Source organism: Cucurbita pepo, chromosome 18 (assembly GCF_057944985.1).
Source record: "Cucurbita pepo subsp. pepo isolate OVF chromosome 18, ASM5794498v1, whole genome shotgun sequence".
Taxonomy (NCBI): Eukaryota; Viridiplantae; Streptophyta; class Magnoliopsida; order Cucurbitales; family Cucurbitaceae; genus Cucurbita; species Cucurbita pepo.
Window position 1 is genome coordinate 9,451,380 of NC_141815.1, and position 18,172 is coordinate 9,469,551.

The 18,172-nt window shown below is 36.9% G+C and overlaps 2 protein-coding genes and 1 pseudogene across 2 annotated transcripts; all 3 read left to right on the forward strand.

Moving 5' to 3' along the window:
* Positions 1 to 4,523: 4,523 nt before the first annotated feature.
* LOC111779756 (aldehyde dehydrogenase family 2 member C4) lies at positions 4,524 to 7,893 on the forward strand. The gene is made up of 9 exons (XM_023659878.2): positions 4,524 to 4,679; positions 4,868 to 5,010; positions 5,386 to 5,769; positions 5,981 to 6,070; positions 6,627 to 6,800; positions 6,876 to 7,013; positions 7,082 to 7,219; positions 7,298 to 7,359; positions 7,438 to 7,893. Exons 1-9 carry the CDS (start codon positions 4,574 to 4,576, stop codon positions 7,709 to 7,711), a joined length of 1,509 nt encoding a protein of 502 aa, XP_023515646.2. The 5' UTR covers positions 4,524 to 4,573; the 3' UTR covers positions 7,712 to 7,893.
* A 3,303-nt stretch (positions 7,894 to 11,196) lies between these two features.
* LOC111779753 (putative sulfate transporter 3.5) lies at positions 11,197 to 15,084 on the forward strand. The gene is made up of 12 exons (XM_023659876.2): positions 11,197 to 11,652; positions 11,738 to 11,945; positions 12,038 to 12,209; positions 12,306 to 12,371; positions 13,163 to 13,276; positions 13,364 to 13,480; positions 13,558 to 13,684; positions 13,761 to 14,047; positions 14,129 to 14,319; positions 14,416 to 14,498; positions 14,574 to 14,650; positions 14,733 to 15,084. The coding sequence occupies exons 1-12, from the start codon at positions 11,340 to 11,342 to the stop codon at positions 14,943 to 14,945; spliced, it is 1,968 nt and encodes a 655-aa protein (XP_023515644.2). The 5' UTR covers positions 11,197 to 11,339; the 3' UTR covers positions 14,946 to 15,084.
* A 116-nt stretch (positions 15,085 to 15,200) lies between these two features.
* On the forward strand, positions 15,201 to 17,905 carry LOC111779752 (leucine-rich repeat extensin-like protein 4 pseudogene; annotated as a pseudogene).
* The last annotated feature ends 267 nt before the right edge of the window (positions 17,906 to 18,172 follow it).

Here is an 18,172-nt window from a genome sequence, read left to right on the forward strand (position 1 = left end):
CTTTATAAAGTTGATGAAACTAGAATTTGAGTGATAAACGTAAAACGGAGAAGATAATTCATTTGGTAATAGAAGAGAAGAATTAATTAATTAATTAAATGAATTATTAGAATAAGGATGAGTTTATACACAAGTTGGTGCATCATTCATGTAAGTTGACCTGGAAATCTTGTAATTATTGATAATCAAATAATAGTCCAAACTTCCAAATAAACCCACAAAACTATATTATACTTAATTATTCCAGTTTTCTTACGGAAAATAAGAACCCAAGTTTGACCTAGTATTTAATATTTTATGAATTTATCAATTTTGACCATTAGTTTTGTTAAGGATATTTATATTATATTTGATACTTTATTATAAGGTAAATATCGAATATTTGTCTTATTACTATAGATATCTTTTCATTTATTATTATTTTTCATTTATTACTATTTTCATATCCTTGTAATTTATTTTTCATTTATTACTATTTTCATATCATTGTAATTTATTTGATTATAAATAAAAAAAACTTTTATAAGTGGTGTGGATTAATCAAACATTCTGAAGTTTATTTATAAGAATATTAAATTATTTGAATTAAGCATTGCAATATATTGGCTACCATTCTTTTGACTATTCGCTACACCACAAATATGTGGAATAAAACTAAGTTATCTTGGTTTATACGTTATCTAATTTATTATCCTTTATTTTAAACATTAATTATTGATGAATAATCATGTTCTATGTATAATTTAAATGAAAGAAGAAAAAAATTGAAGAACCCGCCAAATGATTCTTTAGTTATTCTTTGTTCAAACCATGTATTTCATTTTAATGTCAACTTCATGAAAGTAAACGCCAGTTTGCATTTATTCTAAATATTTTAAACTCAATCAACCAATGTGATATCGAACATAAGAGTTCTTAAAAGAATTGAAAGTTATTGTGTAATAACACAAGTCCACCACTAGCCGATGTTGTTCTCTTCCGAGCTTTTTCTTCTGTACTTTTTCTAGATTTTAAAACGTGTGCTATGCACAAGTTTCCACGCTCTTATAAAAAATGTTTCATTTCCCTCTCCAACCGATGTGAGATTTCACAATCCACCTCAAGTCAGCGTTTTTGCTGGTACTCATTTCATGTTAGAATAACTCGTGTTAGTATGTGGTTATTACGTCTTATCTTTTGAATATAATTGTTATTTTATTTTATTTGGTTATTTTTTATGGAAAAAAAAGATTCTTTTAAAAAAAAAAGATTATCATCACGTATGTTTTGTTTTTAATTAGAAAAAAAAAATAAAAATAAAAAAGGTCGGAGCTGATGGACAGACAGCTAAAGAGTGTAAATGGAATATGTTTTTTTTAGTGGTTGGATGTGTTGTCACTGTCTCAGTTTTTTAGTCGTATTGTTAGAAATGTAAACATAATCAAATTTTTGTGGCTTAATTGGTTTATGATAAATTAATTTAAATTGATATATTGAAATTAATTTTTGTTTTGTTATTTATTTTACACGACGTGCCCAAGAAAGCACTGAAATTCATTTCTTAATTTCAATTTGATGGGAGTGTTTTGTCATCTTCTAATAAACAATTTCAATTTTTTTTTTTTTTTTTTTTTTTTTTAAGTTTGCAAACATTTAAACAGTCAATTTCCATTTTTACAGCCAAATTCATCGAACAGCTTTCCTTTTCGCAACTTGGATCGATCTCAACCACTCATTTAATAATTGGAAATTCTCATAAATAAATATATATTTTTAAAACAATAATGTTTGAGAACGATGTAGACATGTTCCTTGGACAAAAAAAAAAATTTCTTATAATTTTGTGGAAATCGAAATGAGTGAAAATGCTTTTAAGAGAGATGTAGACATGTTCGCTCGGCAAGGTAGGGATAAGAAATAGTTTTTCCATCTCCATCCCCACAAAAATTTTCGAATAATTTTGTGGGGATCGAAGTGCATGAAAATGTTTGAGAAAGATGTAGACATGTTCGGTGGATGAGGTAGGACTAAGAAATGGTTTTTCCATCTCCTCCCCACAACAAGTTTCGTATAATTTTTCACACATTTTTTAAATCATAAATTTAACCAAATAGAATAAAAAAAAATTATGTTTTTTTTTTTTTTTTTTTTTTTTTTTTTTTTTTTATATTACTTACATTTATAGAAAAAAGGTGTTGAATATCATAGAAAAAAAATATATTTCGTGTCAAAATATAATTTAAATGTTAATTCATAATAAGTTTAAATTTGAATATTACAACTCATATTCTTCCATTTAAATATTACAAGACACAATCTCAAATACACTAGATTTTTATTTATATATAATAAAAATTTTAAACAAATAAAAAAAAATGGTGAAGATGAATTTTATATAAAATATATATATATATATATATATATATATATATACGGGGCGAGGATGAGAACGGAAATGGACATCTCTTCTCTAAAAAGAAGCAGTGTTCTAACTATTAAACAATACTTATCTTAATTATAACGAAAAATTCAATTCATTATTCATATAATTTTACCTTCCACCTAACTCCATATATAAAGTAATCTGTACCATATCAAATTCAAAGAGGCCACACGATTTTGCAAATATAGTTTGAAAAAAATGCTTATAAAATTAATAACTCCTAATACATTAAATTTAGTGCCCTACTCATAAAAGCGTTAAAATTAAATCTACTCGACTTACAACCATTCAATATTAACTATATTTAAAAAAAAAAAATTCTAAAAAAACATGGGATTGAAAATAAAATATTGGTTGACACGTTAAAACAACTCTATTATCATAAATAATTCAATGTCGTAGTTTGGGTCATGGAGAAAGTGGAGGTCATTGATTGTTGGTTAACTAGATTATTAAACACTAATAATAAATTGTAGTTAAATGTCTAATATTTATTATAAACAGTTGAGATATTAGTCTAAAAATATTAAATGCAAACTACCGTTTCAACAATAATTAAGTCTAATATATCTAGTCTACCTAATTAATTATGTATTTTTTTTTTATTTTTTTTTTCAGTTTAATAACTAATGTTATAAAGTAACAACACAATTCCATATGTTTTAACCATTTTTAATTAAAAATTAAAGAACAAAATTAAGGTAGACATGAAAAATCAAAATTCAAAGCATATGATTGAAAAATAATTAAAACATGAAATACTAAATTAAAAAAATATTCCTTACAAAATACAAATTAAAATTTCTCAAAATTTAAAGTTTTAATTATTGCAAATATTTAATAATATTTTAAGACAGAGAAAAAGAAAGAAAAGGCCAAGGCCACACCGATTCAATACGATATGCATTATTACTTTATTTTTATATTTCAAAAATATTTAGATCCCAATCTGTTCAATTCACCCCAATATTTTATCAAAATTCCATCAACAAAATAACATAAAATATTAATATATTTCAGTTTCACGTTGTCAATTCATATATTTTTTTTAAACACATTTATCCAAAAAAAAATTAATTAATTAATCGCCCTTATAACAATAACTTTGACTCTTCATATATATATCTATATATATATATATATGAAAATTAGTGGAGTAATTACTTATTCCCAATCATTTTATTGGTTATTATTTATTACCTTTAAGCTTCCCATATATATATAGAACTCTTCATATATATATCTATATATATATATATGAAAATTAGTGGAGTAATTACTTATTCCCAATCATTTTATTGGTTATTATTTATTACCTTTAAGCTTCCCATATATATATAGAAGTATTAAATTTAAAACGAAAGGTTTCGATTTTATGATGTATTAAGTACAAAATTAAAATTTAAAAAAGTATTAATTAATGGTGACTAAAATTTATTTATTAAATTATAAAAGCGATTTACAAACTCCCCTTCTAATTTAAATACAATTTAACACATGTAAGTAAATAGCAACGTAAGAGTAACGCAGGGGTTATTGGAAATGTCAGTTGTAGCCCTGTCCTCTGTCTTGTCCTAGTTTCTTACGTTTTTTCGATTCTTTCCATGGCAAACATATTGAAGACGTGGCGATGACACGTATGAAGAATTGTGAACACGTGGCATAGGCAATATGTTTAGAGTATATCCTATAGTTTTGAGATACATTTTAATAACGGTAAAACTTTGACTAATTTTTAGAGTCCACCTGGGAATTGGGTGAGTGCACGGCTGGTTTGTAGATAATAACTATCATTTAGTTTTCATCTTTATTTTATAAGTCAAAGATGTGGGATTAAACTTTTTAACCTGAATATTAGAGTTTCTACATTTTGGAGATTATTACCATTTACATTACATGCACATGTGGGTGCGTTTTTTTCTGAAAAAAGAAAGTGTAAAAAAAAAGTCCACATTGAAATTAATGTCATGAAAGTGACCCACATGGAGTGCCTGGAGATGTTGTTGCCTTCATTCTGGCTGCGCTGCAGAATTGCCTATATAAGCTGTCTTCTGCCTTCTCCTATAAACCACACGCACTCCTCTCTGCAAATTCATATCTATTTCCGTTAATCCAAACCACACTCACACCAACAGTGATACACATACCAAGATGGAGGAGAATCACTGCAATGGAAATTCTCAATCCCAGCTCAATTTACCCAAAATCAAGTTCACAAAGCTTTTCATCAATGGACAATTCCTTGACTCTGTTTCAGGTATATATATATATGTGTGTGTGTGTGTGTCTCTCTCTGCCTGAAAAATCATGGGTCGTCGGAGATTTCCCTGTCGCCGTCGGAAAATCCAATTTCCGACAACCCGATTATCTGGGTTTTACGAAGAATTTTGGTTAAATTCCAATCTGGGTTTTTTTGGGTGTTGTTCGAAAATAAAAAATGAACAGGAAAAACTTTGGAGACCATAGATCCAAGAACAGGGGAGGTTATCGCGTCGGTGGCCGCCGGGGACAAAGAAGACGTGGATTTGGCCGTGAAAGCCGCCCGTGAGGCTTTCGATCATGGCCCTTGGCCACGCATGTCCGGCGCCGTGAGTATTTCTATTTTTGTTCTTCTTCATACCTTTTCCCCCACTTTATCCTCCTCAAATTTATAGTTTAAATTAATAGTTTTTTTTAATTACAAATTAATATCCATTCCAATACTTTGCTATGTCCGTCATAATTTATAGTTTAAACATAACTAATTAGATTAAATATTTAATTTAATTTTAAAAGTAGCATTGCGTTACGTGTTTGTGAAATTGTCTTGGTTAGCATATGATCTAGAGTTACAGGCCAGCATTGAGTGACGACGACAACTTCTACAATTTTCTCTGACAATTTTCTTTTATTTTTATTTTCCAATAATAATTGAAAGAAAATGACATGTTAATGTTTTTGGATTATTGGGTTATAATGTGCAGGAGAGGGGGAGGATAATGACAAAACTAGCGGAATTGATAGATGCACACGTGGAGGAACTGGCAGCGTTGGATACCATCGACGCTGGAAAATCGTTTCATCTGGGGAAGATAGTGAATATACCCGGGGCTGCAAATACGCTGCGGTACTACGCAGGTGCAGCGGATAAAATTCACGGCAAGATATTGAAAATGTCAAGGCCGCTTCATGGCTACACGTTACTGGAGCCGATTGGAGTGGTGGGTCATATCATACCGTGGAACTTTCCGACGACCATGTTCTGGTTGAAAGTTAGCCCGGCGTTGGCTGCCGGATGTACCATGATCGTCAAGCCCGCCGAACAGACGCCCCTCTCCGCCCTGTTCTACGCTCATCTCGCCAAACTGGTCCGGCGTCTCTCTACCTCTCTTTTTTATCGCAATAATTAAATGAATTAAAATTAGCATGAAAATGACTAATTTATATCGGGAAAGTATTTTTTGGACTTTTATAAAATATAATTGGGTTTTGACATTGTGGTGAATGGATGACCTAGCATATGTGGACGTTTTTTTTTTCCTTTTTTTTTAATCTCGATTTTTTGACGTGGCATATTAGGCTGGCATTCCAGATGGAGTACTCAACGTTGTGACTGGATATGGACCAACCGCAGGGTCCAGCCTTGCATCACACATGGATATTGACAAGGTAACGTATAATATTATCCACTTTAAGAATACGATCGTTTCAAACTAACGAAAATATAAATTCATGATCTTTTTCTTATTTAGTTAATGTGAGACCACTCATTTCAATAATTCTCAACAATCATCCCACTAATAAAATACATCATAGAGTCTCCCCTGACTCTTTTTTTTTTTTTTTGGAGCCCTCGAACAAATGTTACTTTTTTCGACACTTGAGTCACTTTTTACTACACCTTCAAGACTCAGCAACTTCTTGAAGATTCTATTGATATGGCTAAGTTAAGAGCATGACTTTAATGCCATGTTATGTTAAAAGCAACAAACCTCGTCAACAGTACGATATTATCCACTTTGAGAATAAACTCTTATGACTTTGCTTTTAGTTTTTCCAAAATGCCTTATGCCAATGAAAAATGGTGTTTCTCACTTATAATCCCATGATCTTTTTCTTAATGAGCCGACGTAAGACTATTCCTTTCAATAATCCTCAACACTAACTCATGAAACACGAGAGAAATGGGGTCGGGATGATTCATTAATAATGGTACGCTTTTCAGGTGAGCTTCACAGGATCAACCAAGGTGGGGAGGTTGATAATGCAGGCCGCAAGTGCCAGTAACCTGAAGCAAGTGTCATTGGAATTAGGAGGCAAATCCCCTCTTCTAATCTTCGATGATGCTGATATCAACAAAGCCGTCGATCTTGCTCTCCTCGCCATTTTTTACAACAAGGTAAACCACTCTTAACCTTGCCAACAATTTCAGCGTCTCTGTCAACCACATGCCTCAATTTTGATGGGTGTACAGGGAGAAATCTGCGTGGCCGGCTCCCGGGTTCTGGTTCAAGAAGGAATTTATGATGAATTCGTCAAAAAGATTAGCGAAAAGGCCAAATCCTGGGTGGTGGGAGACCCTTTTGATCCCAAAGTTAATTATGGACCCCAGGTGATGACAAGTCAATAAACAGAGTTTTGGGTAACACCCATCAATGAAACTGACTGAAAATTCTGCAGGTGGACAAAAAGCAACTGGATAAGATTCTGATGTACATAGAACACGGTAAAAGAGAAGGAGCAACGCTGGTTACAGGCGGCAAGCGTATAGGCGAAGTGGGGTATTACGTAGAGCCCACAATCTTCACAGACGTCAAGGTCCTGCATTTTCCTCTGTTTTTTACACCCTCTGTTATTATCATCTTCAATTATGCTGAATAGTAATTGAATTCCCAGGAAGACTCGCTGATTGCGCAGGATGAAATATTCGGGCCAGTCCTCTCCGTCATAAAATTCAAGTAAAAACACGATCTTTTTGTGGGAGTGGTTTAAGTATATTGATGATTTTGAATTTATTACGAGTTTTGTTATGACAGGACGATTGAAGAGGGAATAAGGAGCGCAAACAACACCAAGTACGGGCTGGCAGCTGGGATAGTGACGAACAACATAGACATAGCCAACACGGTGTCCAGGTCCATCCGAGCGGGTACCATTTGGCTAAATTGTTACTTTGCTTTCGACTCGAGCTGCCCGTTCGGAGGGTATAAGGCGAGTGGGTTCGGGAGAGACTCTGGAATGCAGGCTATCCATAAGTATCTTCAAACCAAAGCCGTCGTCACTCCTTTGGTTAATTCTCCTTGGCTTTGATTCATTCTTATACGCATTATGCGCGCGCGCGCGCTTAGTTTACGACGCGTCAATACCAACTCCCCCCCTCCCCTTATACCTTTTGCTTCTTGCGCTTGCATTTACTAATAATGTATAGCTCAAACTTATTTATAAAATGAATGCAAAAGATTATTAGAATAATATTAACCCCCCCTTTTTTTTTTTTAATCTTATTGTTAGCTACTTGTTTATTTACTATGATAATTTATTTGTGTCTTCTCAATTAAATACTATTAGTTTAGTTGTCAATTTATATGTTATTAATGTCTTAGTTCATTATTGTTTGGTAACTTATAATATTGTCTCTTTTTAAATATTTTTCATAACTTTCTTCACAACGGTTTTTAAAATTGTTTTCTATAAACAACCATAAATGCACTAACTCATGCTTCTACGGGTGGAGTCATTTATTGAGGATGATTGAGAGGGAGTCTCACATGGACTAATTAAGGAGTGATCAATATCATATCATTGTGGAGGGTCGTGATGCCTAATATCATCCTCTCCTTATAGTCGATCGTAGCACAGTGATTGATGACTGTTTATTTGAATTGGGTATTACAAAGCCACAGCCATGAAAAAGCACCGACGGCTTGAAATCTAGTACGAACAATGTCGACGACATTAGATGCAGTACCCATAAGAAACGTAAAATCCATAGCCCTGAGTAGCATTGCCGAGTTCAAGTCTTGTACCCACACAACCTCCAGGACATCAGATATACCGCCCACAAGCAACCCATAAGGAATGGTGGTCACATGATAAAGTATATACATTGGTTTGCTAAATAAATGAATTGGGCTCCTTATAATCTTCCTAATTAAAATATATAATTTTTGTTCTGAAATTGCCTTACCCCAATAATGGGCCCTCTTTGGGCTTCTTTCGCCTAATAATGGGCCCTCTTTGGGCCTCTTTCATATCGAGGGCTTCTAATCTTTTTCTCAAATAATATATACACTAAACCCCTAAAATCGCTTATTTTTTAATCTCTCAATCCCAAGCTTCAAATCTTATCCACTTTCCTCCAACAAATGCTCTAATACCAAATGATAAAAAATCAATCGAATAGGAGTAAGATTTAAATTAACTTATTGATTATATATCTCAAGGTAAGAACACTTGTTTAAGATTTGAATCACTCTACAAACAAGATCGATCATATTAAACTTGAATAATTCTAAACATGCAATCTAAACCCTATATAATGGCAACGAAACTTAGCCCTAGACGAAACAAAAGTAACAATGTTCTTTTTACTATATTTTCCAATTCTCACTCTAAAAATAATATGCATGGCTTTACATCGCCTCAAAATTTGTAACAATCCAAGATATAAAGCTTCATTCTTCTTTAACATGACTTGTGATCATTTGAACGGTTTCTTCACATCTTCCTTAGAATATGATTTCGAATTTGCTGACCTAATCATTGTACAAAGTCTCCAAGTTCCAAAAAAAAAAAAAAAAAAAAAAAAAAAAAAAAAGAATCTATGGTGGTTATTTAATGGATGTGATCAATAAAGAATGACAAAATAATTGAATAATATGATTAAAAGACATAATATATTGTTCATTATCACGAGTGGAAGATCTATTATGGATACTTAAATCTAATCTTCTTTCTTAATTCTATTTTTTTTTTTTTCCAATTTGAGCATAAACTAACCAATAAAATTATAATTACTAATTTTCATTCCTACAAAAATGGAGAAATTTGTATTACCAATGAGTTTAAGATGAAATGCATGAAAGCAATTATGCATCATCAAAACAAAGCCTTATGCTATCAAATCATTCTTATTTTATACATATCTATTTTGAGTTGGTGATGATGGATGCAAAAATTTCATTATTTCTTCCCAATAATTCACTCTTTAATCTTATAAAGGAAGACTACTGCTTAACCCAACTATAATTCTTCCTCCAATAAATCTCTGTGGAGTTTTGCTTCTTCATTCATCCCACTTCACACCCCAAATTCTGTCTTTTCCAGCCACCAAAGGCCATCCCCAAGGGTTACTTATACCCCATTCTTAACCCGTCTTCAAATACTTTTTAACCCTTTCTTTTATTCGACGACATACAATTTTGCGTTCGAAACCCTCCCTGCTAATACTATACGTTAATTACTGCTAAATTTAAAATTTTTGAAGCCTTTTCGATCGTCATCGTCATTGTTACGTGCGAAACGGTTTGTTTTCAAACCCGAAACCCTAAAAATGTATTAGTGATATGAGGGTGTTTTTGTTAAAGGAGGTAATGGAAGCCACGCATGAGCCTTGTCAAGAGGTGACATCCTTCCCTTTTTCCCCCATTGACTAATTGTTTTAGTATCTTACCAACCAAATTTCTCCATCCTTTTGGCCAATGGACGAAATTACTGAACAATTCTTTCTCAATATAATTGAATTCATATGGATTTGGATTCTAATTGTTGTTGAGAGATGAAGAAGGTTATGTGTAAATGAGGAGAGGGTGTTTATAATTATTATGCTCCCCACTTGATTGAATAAGTTCATGGAAGTCCATTCAATCAACAATGGTGGGAATTCAAATTGAAGATTAGGGTTCATAAAGGAGGTCTAATTGAGTCCCTTTGTGAAGGAATTCAAACATGGAAGCTCTTGCGTTTCAAACTTTTTATAAATTTTTGCACAAAAAGAGAAATTTATCGAGTGGGTTGGTGTTACTTTGTCTTATCTTTATTTAGGGTCGTCTTTAATTAATATCTCCAAGATTTTATTGGTTATTAAGTACTAAAATCCAATTTTTGTTCCTTTATAATAATATATAAATGTTACAATACAAATAAAGTAATGAAGTATATAAAAGAGAAATTCAAAAGGTTTATGTTCTTCCCTTTTGGCACTCAAATTTCAAAACCCTTTTTGTCCATTTTGCATTTAAATTCATTATTCCTCCCATCTTCATATTTAACATTTAACTACAAGTTAGTGCTTATTATCACAACAACTAAAGTTTAGTGGAGTTTCTTATTAAAATATTAATTTCTCTCTATATATCAAGGTGTAAACTTGACATTTGCATGGAAATTTGTAAATTTTGGTAGTATTTTTGAGTCAACTCACACACTCAATATAGATAAGGAATATAGATAAGGATAGGATGCTCACACACTCGATGAACACAAATAAAATGAATATTAGTCAAAGGTTTTATTGATGACAGGTAAAAAGAACATTTTGACCATTGATGAAATATATATATATATATATATAGATATATATATATTTACTAAATATCTACTGTATATCTTAACAAATCTTCACTATAAATAGTTCAATATCCCAACAACCAAGACCGTCACAAAACAGGCATAGTGATTCAAACGTTTTTGACAAGTTTGAGGAACACCCAAGAGCCAAACCTTAATTTATGTCTGTTCCCAATTCCAAAAGGGTCTAAATAGAAACACTCGAATAGTTCCTGCCACTTCCAATCTATTGTTCTGTCTTATCCATTTACCATCATCGCCCTCTCATCCTCTTATCATTCTCCACTAAACATCTCCTCTATATAATAACTCTCTTCATTCAATTCACCCCAATCACTTCAATTATTCACTAATTGTTGGGTTTGCTCTAATGGGTTCCTTCAAATGTGATCAAAATGTGAGCTTTGCTGCTCCTAGGGCGTTTGGGAAGAGGCTGAAATCGGATCTGAAAGAGACGTTTTTCCCTGATGATCCGTTCAGGCAGTTTGGAGATGGCGGAGGGGCTGTGCAGCGAGTGAAAAAGGTCCTCAAATATTTCATCCCCATATTGGAATGGCTTCCTAAATACAACTTGAGTATGTTTAAGTATGATTTGCTTGCTGGTATTACCATTACTAGCCTCGCTATTCCCCAAGGCATCAGCTACGCCAAGCTCGCCACCCTCCCTCCCATCATTGGCCTTTGTGAGTCCCATTCCCCTTGCCTAATTTAAAACGTTGTCTAATTAAAGTAATTTAACGACTCTCTACAATTGTATGATATTGTTAGATTCTAGCTTCGTTCCTCCGCTTGTATATGCGGTGTTTGGAAGCTCCAAGCATCTGGCGGTAGGGACGGTGGCAGCATGTTCCTTGCTCATATCGCAAATCATCGGACGAGTGGCTTCGCCGGAAGAAGAACCCACATTGTATCTCCACTTGGTTTTCACCGCCACCCTTGTTACCGGTGTCTTTCAGGCCACCTTAGGCTTTCTACGGTGCGACCCAACTCGATCCCACAATTCAAAATGTGAACTCAACTTATAAAAATCCAATTTTTGATCGTTTGTGTTGGTTTTCCGATGAGCAGACTGGGAATTTTGGTGGATTTCTTATCGCACTCGACAATTCTTGGGTTCATGGGAGGGACGGCTGTGATCATTTCCCTGCAACAACTAAAAGGCATGCTTGGACTCACTCATTTCACCTCTAAAACTGACGTTTTTTCGGTACTTCACGCAGTGTTCACCCGTACAAATGAGGTTGGTTTGTTTCTTCCTTTCATATTTTCTTTTCAGTTCAGCTTCACCTGAAAGACATTAACTTTTCTGTTGTTTCGTATCCTTTGTTTGGCAAAGTGGAAATGGCAAAGTGCTGTTGTCGGCATCGTCTTCCTTCTATTCCTCCAGTTTACAAGGTTCCTGGTAAGTAACTTTTCTCTCTCTTCTCTATCTTTTCTTAGGAATAAGAGAGGATTAGCCAAAGTGGGCCCACAATCCTCGAGCATCCTTCGAACAAAGTACACTATACACCTTCCCTTGAGACCTCTTTCCTTCGAACAAAATACACTATACACCTTCCCTCGAGACCTATGGAACTTTCGAACAACCTCTTTTTAATCAACAAAATACACTTTCCTCTTCTTAATCAACAAAATACACTTTCGAACAACCTCTCCTTACTCAAAGCTTGACTCATTTTCTAGAGTTTTCGAACAAAATACACCATCATTTTTTACTCATTTGAGTCATTTTTTACTCATTTGAGTCATTTTTTACTACACCATCGAGGCTTACAACTTTTTTGTTTGACATGGCCATATTGAGAATCACGACTCTCTCTCTGATGCCATGTTAAGAATTGCGGCTCTACCGTCCTTCCCCTAAAAAAACCTGTAGTCCTTATTTATAAACGCTCTACCGTCCTTCCCCTAAAAAAACCTGTAGTCCTTCTTTATAAACGCTCTACCGTCCTTCCCCTAAAAAAACCTGTAGTCCTTCTTTATAAACGCTCTACCGTCCTTCCCCTAAAAAAACCTGTAGTCCTTCTTTATAAACGCTCTACCGTCCTTCCCCTAAAAAAACCTGTAGTCCTTATTTATAAACGGATTATTTCTGGACAGCTAAAGTGGGACTCCCTCCCAACCTCCCGCCAACCTCCCGACATCTTTCTCTAAAATGGTTTTTTTTTTTTTTTTTTTTTGTGGTTAAAACAGAGAAACAGAAACCCCAAGCTCTTCTGGGTGTCAGCGATGGCTCCCATGGTGACAGTGGTAGTCGGGTGTTTGTTTGCTTATTTCATCAATGGAAGTCAGCATGGAATCTTAACTGTATGATCATTACTTTTTCACTATTTGGAGACTTTTCTTAGCTTCTTTTGATTATGATGTAATAACCCACTTGATATCACCGCACAGGTGGGTCACTTGAGCAAAGGAATAAACCCTGTTTCTATTCACTTCCTCAACTTCGACTCCAAATATATATCAGTTGTCGTACAAACTGGCTTGATCACTGCCCTTGTGGCTTTGGCTGTAACTCCTTGGATCTCTCCCTTTTTCGTTTTTCTCTCAAAATTCATATTCTCTAATCTTTATTATCATCGCCTCAGGAAGGAATAGCAATTGGTCGGAGCTTTGCAATCATGAAAAATGAACAAATCGATGGGAACAAGGAGATGGTAGCCTTTGGTTTAATGAACATCCTCGGATCTTTCACTTCCTGCTACCTAACCACTGGTGATATAAACTATTCATTATATCAGTTAGATTATGAACAGTAATTGATCAAATGAAATGACTTATCTTTTTTCAGGGCCATTCTCAAAGACTGCAGTGAACTTCAATGCTGGGGGTAGGACAGCCATGTCAAACATAGTCATGGCGATCTTCATGGCTCTCACCCTCCTCTTTCTAGCTCCGCTCTTCAGCTACACACCTCTTGTAACCCTCTCCGCCATTATCATGTCTGCCATGTTTGGTCTCATCAAGTATGAAGAAATGTATCATCTTCTCAAGGTCGACAAGTTTGATTTCTGCATATGTATGGCGGCTTTTTTGGGCGTTGCTCTCTTAAGCATGGACGTTGGCATCATGCTTTCGGTCAGTGAATTATATTCATAACATAACCAAGGAGGTTTCAAAGCCTCGTCTTTCCTCATATGTTATGACTTCTTTTATCAGGTGGGACTTGCTTTGCTGAGAGCTCTGCTTTACATGGCTAGACCAGCCACTTGCAAACTCGGGAAAATAACAAACTCCAGTTTGTATAGAGACGTGGAACAGTACCCAAATGCAACAAGAACCCCTGGAATTATTGTTCTTCAACTTGGTTCCCCTGTTTATTACGCCAACGCCAACTACATCAGAGAAAGGTAATGTAAAAGTTCATTTGCGCATTTTATCAAACAGTTTAGGCGCAAATATGACGCCTTTGACTAACCAGTCAGAATCTTGTGGTTTTTCAATAGGATTTTCAGATGGGTTCGTGATGAGCAGACCATATCTGATACCAACGATGGATCCGTCGAACATGTACTGCTGGAGTTGAGCGGTAATACGCGATAAAAACCAATAATTCAGTCCAGAATGAATTTGACCCATTACTGAGTTTTGGTTGTTTGTACAGGAGTTACCTCCATCGACATGACAGGGATCGAAACTCTAGTTGAAATCCACAGATCATTACAAGCAAACGGAATCCAGGTAATTTCGCAGTGCCCCACCAATCCATTTCCTCTGCAAAACATCTAGAAAATTAATGAAATCGATATTTGATGATGAACAGATGGGAATTATAAACCCAAGAATAGTAGTGATGGAGAAGATGATAGCTTCGGATTTCACAGAAACAATCGGGAAAGAGAACATTTATTTGTCGGTAGACGATGGAGTGGAAAGGTGCAGAGATTTGGTTCCCAAATTAAAGCAAACAGATGGAAGTGGTGAAAGTTCCATTAGTTTTGCAATGGAGCAGCTGCACAGGAATTTAAATCTGTAATAATTATAATGTATTTTCTCAGTTGGGCTTCTGTTTTGGGCCAAGCATTGAAATAGCTAATTGGGCCGAACATTGAAATAGCTAATTGGGCCGAACATTGAAATAGCATAGTTGGGCCGAACATTGAAATAGCATAATTGGGCCGATCATTGAAATATCTTAATTGGGCCGCATTGAAATAGCATGATTGGGCCGAACATTGAAATATCATAATTGGGCCAATGGTGGGCTTACTATACGTTTCTTTTAAAAGAATATATTTTTGTTCTTAAAATATACTAATTTAAGACTGAAAAATAAATAATAACTAGAAAAATAGGAACAGAGGAAAGGACGGTGTTACTAAAATCACACTCCACTACACTTTCAATTTCAGAGCCTCATTCCAGATGAATCCCAACTCCCATTTCAACATCTCACCCCTCCTCCTCCTCCTCTTCCTTCCCGCATTCCTCCGCCTCGCCGCCGCCCTCCCCGCCGTCAGCCATGGCAGCCTCTCTGACGCGGAAGCTCTCTACATCCCCCACCGCCAGCTTCTGTACTACAGAGACGAGTTTGGTGACCGTGGCGAAGAAGTCACTGTGGACCCATCTCTGGTTTTCGAAAACAGGAGGATTAGAAATGCTTACATTGCACTCCAGGCTTGGAAACTAGCCATTTTGTCTGACCCTTTCAATCAAACCGCCAATTGGGTCGGATCTGACGTCTGCAGCTACTTCGGCGTTTACTGTGCTCCCGCATTGGACGACCCCAACATCCGCACCGTCGCTGGAATCGATCTCAACCACGGCGACATTGCCGGGTACCTCCCTGAAGAGCTCGGTTTGCTTGTGGATCTTGCATTGTTCCATATCAACTCAAACAGATTCTGCGGCACTTTACCTCACAGATTTGATCGTCTCAAGTTGCTACACGAATTGGATCTCAGTAATAACCGGCTCGCTGGGAAGTTCCCCGGCGTGGTTCTCAAGCTTCCGGCGCTCAAGTTTTTGGATCTGAGGTTTAACGAATTCGAAGGAAATGTACCCAGAGAGCTGTTCGATAAGGATTTAGACGCCATTTTTATTAACCACAACAGATTCAGATTCGAACTGCCTGATAATTTTGGAAATTCGCCGGTGTCGGTCATTGTGCTTGGGAACAATAAGTTCCATGGGTGTGTGCCTTCGAGGTTGGGCAACATGACGAGGCTGAATGAGATCATTATGATGAACAATGGGCTTAATTCTTGCTTGCCGCCCGAAATTGGGGCGTTGAAGAACTTGACGGTGTTCGATGTAAGTTCCAATGAGCTGGTGGGTCCGTTGCCGGAGACATTTGGAGGGCTTGCGAGTTTGGAGCAACTCAATGTGGCTAATAATTTTCTTTCTGGGACGATTCCGGAGAGTATTTGTGATTTGCCTAAGCTTCAGAACTTTACGTTCTCGAATAACTTCTTCTCCGGTGAGCCGCAGACGTGTTTGAGGGTTCCGGATTTCAGTGATCGGAGGAATTGCTTGACTGGACGGCCGGCGCAGCGGCCGAGTGGGCAATGTAAGGCGTTCTTTTCGAGGCGTGTTGATTGTAATGCGTTTAAATGCCGTGCTTCTTCTGTTTCTCCTTCTACTCCATTTACTCCGCCGCCGGCAGGGGAGGTGTCTCCTCCATCGCCGCCGCTCTCGCCCCATTTTCCTCCGCTGTCGCCACATTCGCCACCGTCGGCACCGCCATTGGTTTCTTCTCCGCCGTCACCTTCCTCTCCGTCTACACCTACAACCCCTTCAACGCCGCCTCAAGGTCATGCTCCGCCGTCATTACCCTCACCCTTATCGCCCCCTAAAGGTCTTTTTCCGCCGGCATTACCTCCGCCGACTGATCCCTTACCATCCTCTCCACCCCACGGCCATACTCCGCGGGGTCCACCTTCGCCTTCCTCTCCGTCTACACCCACAACCCCTTCAACGCCGCCTCAAGATCATGCTCCGCCGTCGTTACCCTCACCCTTATCGCCCCCAAAAGGTCATCCGCCGCCGGCATTACCTCCGCCGTCTGAGCCCTTACCATCCTCACCACCCCACGGCCATACTCCTCCGGGTCCACCTTCTTCGTCCGAACCTTCGCCATCATCGCCGCCACAAGATCACTCTCCACCAACTCCCTCGCCGTCCGAACCATCACCTTCAACGCCGCCCATAGATCACACTCCAGCCATTCCTCCTTCACCATCCGGACCTGCACCTCCATCACCGCCACAAGTCCAAAATCCGCCGGTCAAGCCTTCTCCTCCAGTAGCATCATCACCACCAGCACCATCATTCCCAGTTCACACTCCGCCTCCACCACATTTCCCTTCGCCACCATCCACACAACCTCCTATCTACTGTCCCCGCTCCCCATATCCACCATCTCCTCCATCCTACTCCCCAAACCCACCTCTCCAACACCCCACCTCCCCTCCGCCGCCATTACCTATTCATTCTCCCCCATCCCCTGTTTACACATCGCCATCGCCGCTTCCTCTTCCTTGCATACAACCTCCTCCACCTCCCCCACCAGATACTCAATATTCAGAACCACCGCCAACACCATCGTCTCCGATTCCCTTCAATTCCCCACCACCGCCATCTCCATCGCCCCCACCGCCTCCAAGCCCTATATACGGAGGTCCCCTGCCACCAATCTACGGAGTTCCATACGCGTCTCCTCCGCCACCACCCTTGTATTAATTAATTCGTCACAGAAATCCCACCTGCAATTTCCCCTTTTGAGCTTCAATCTGGTCAATTCTTCTCCCAACTCTCATCACCCACGGAGAAAGAAGAAAAAGGAAGCTCAAGTGTTTGGCTTCTATATTTGGCTTTTACATCGGCGTTGATCTTGTATAAATTCAACAAAACCCCCACTTCTCTTCTTTTGGTCTATGAGTTCTACTTTTATTCGTATTATCATCTTAATCTAAATTTATATCTATATTATATTTAGTATTCCTTTTGGGTTTCCTATACACTCTGTTCCCGTTACATCTTTCATTTTTGCTTCCAAATTTCATGAAAATTAATTTTTTCAAGATTTTGAAATTTTTGTTTATTAAAAAAATGGCTGAATCTAGTAGGACCCAGTGTAGGCAGACCACTGATCCCCAATAACATGGACCTGAATCTCAATGGCCCCATCATAAATTCACCCAACTCCTTCTACTTCTATTTTATTATTATAATTATTTTCATTTTGTTCAAATCAGTTGACAT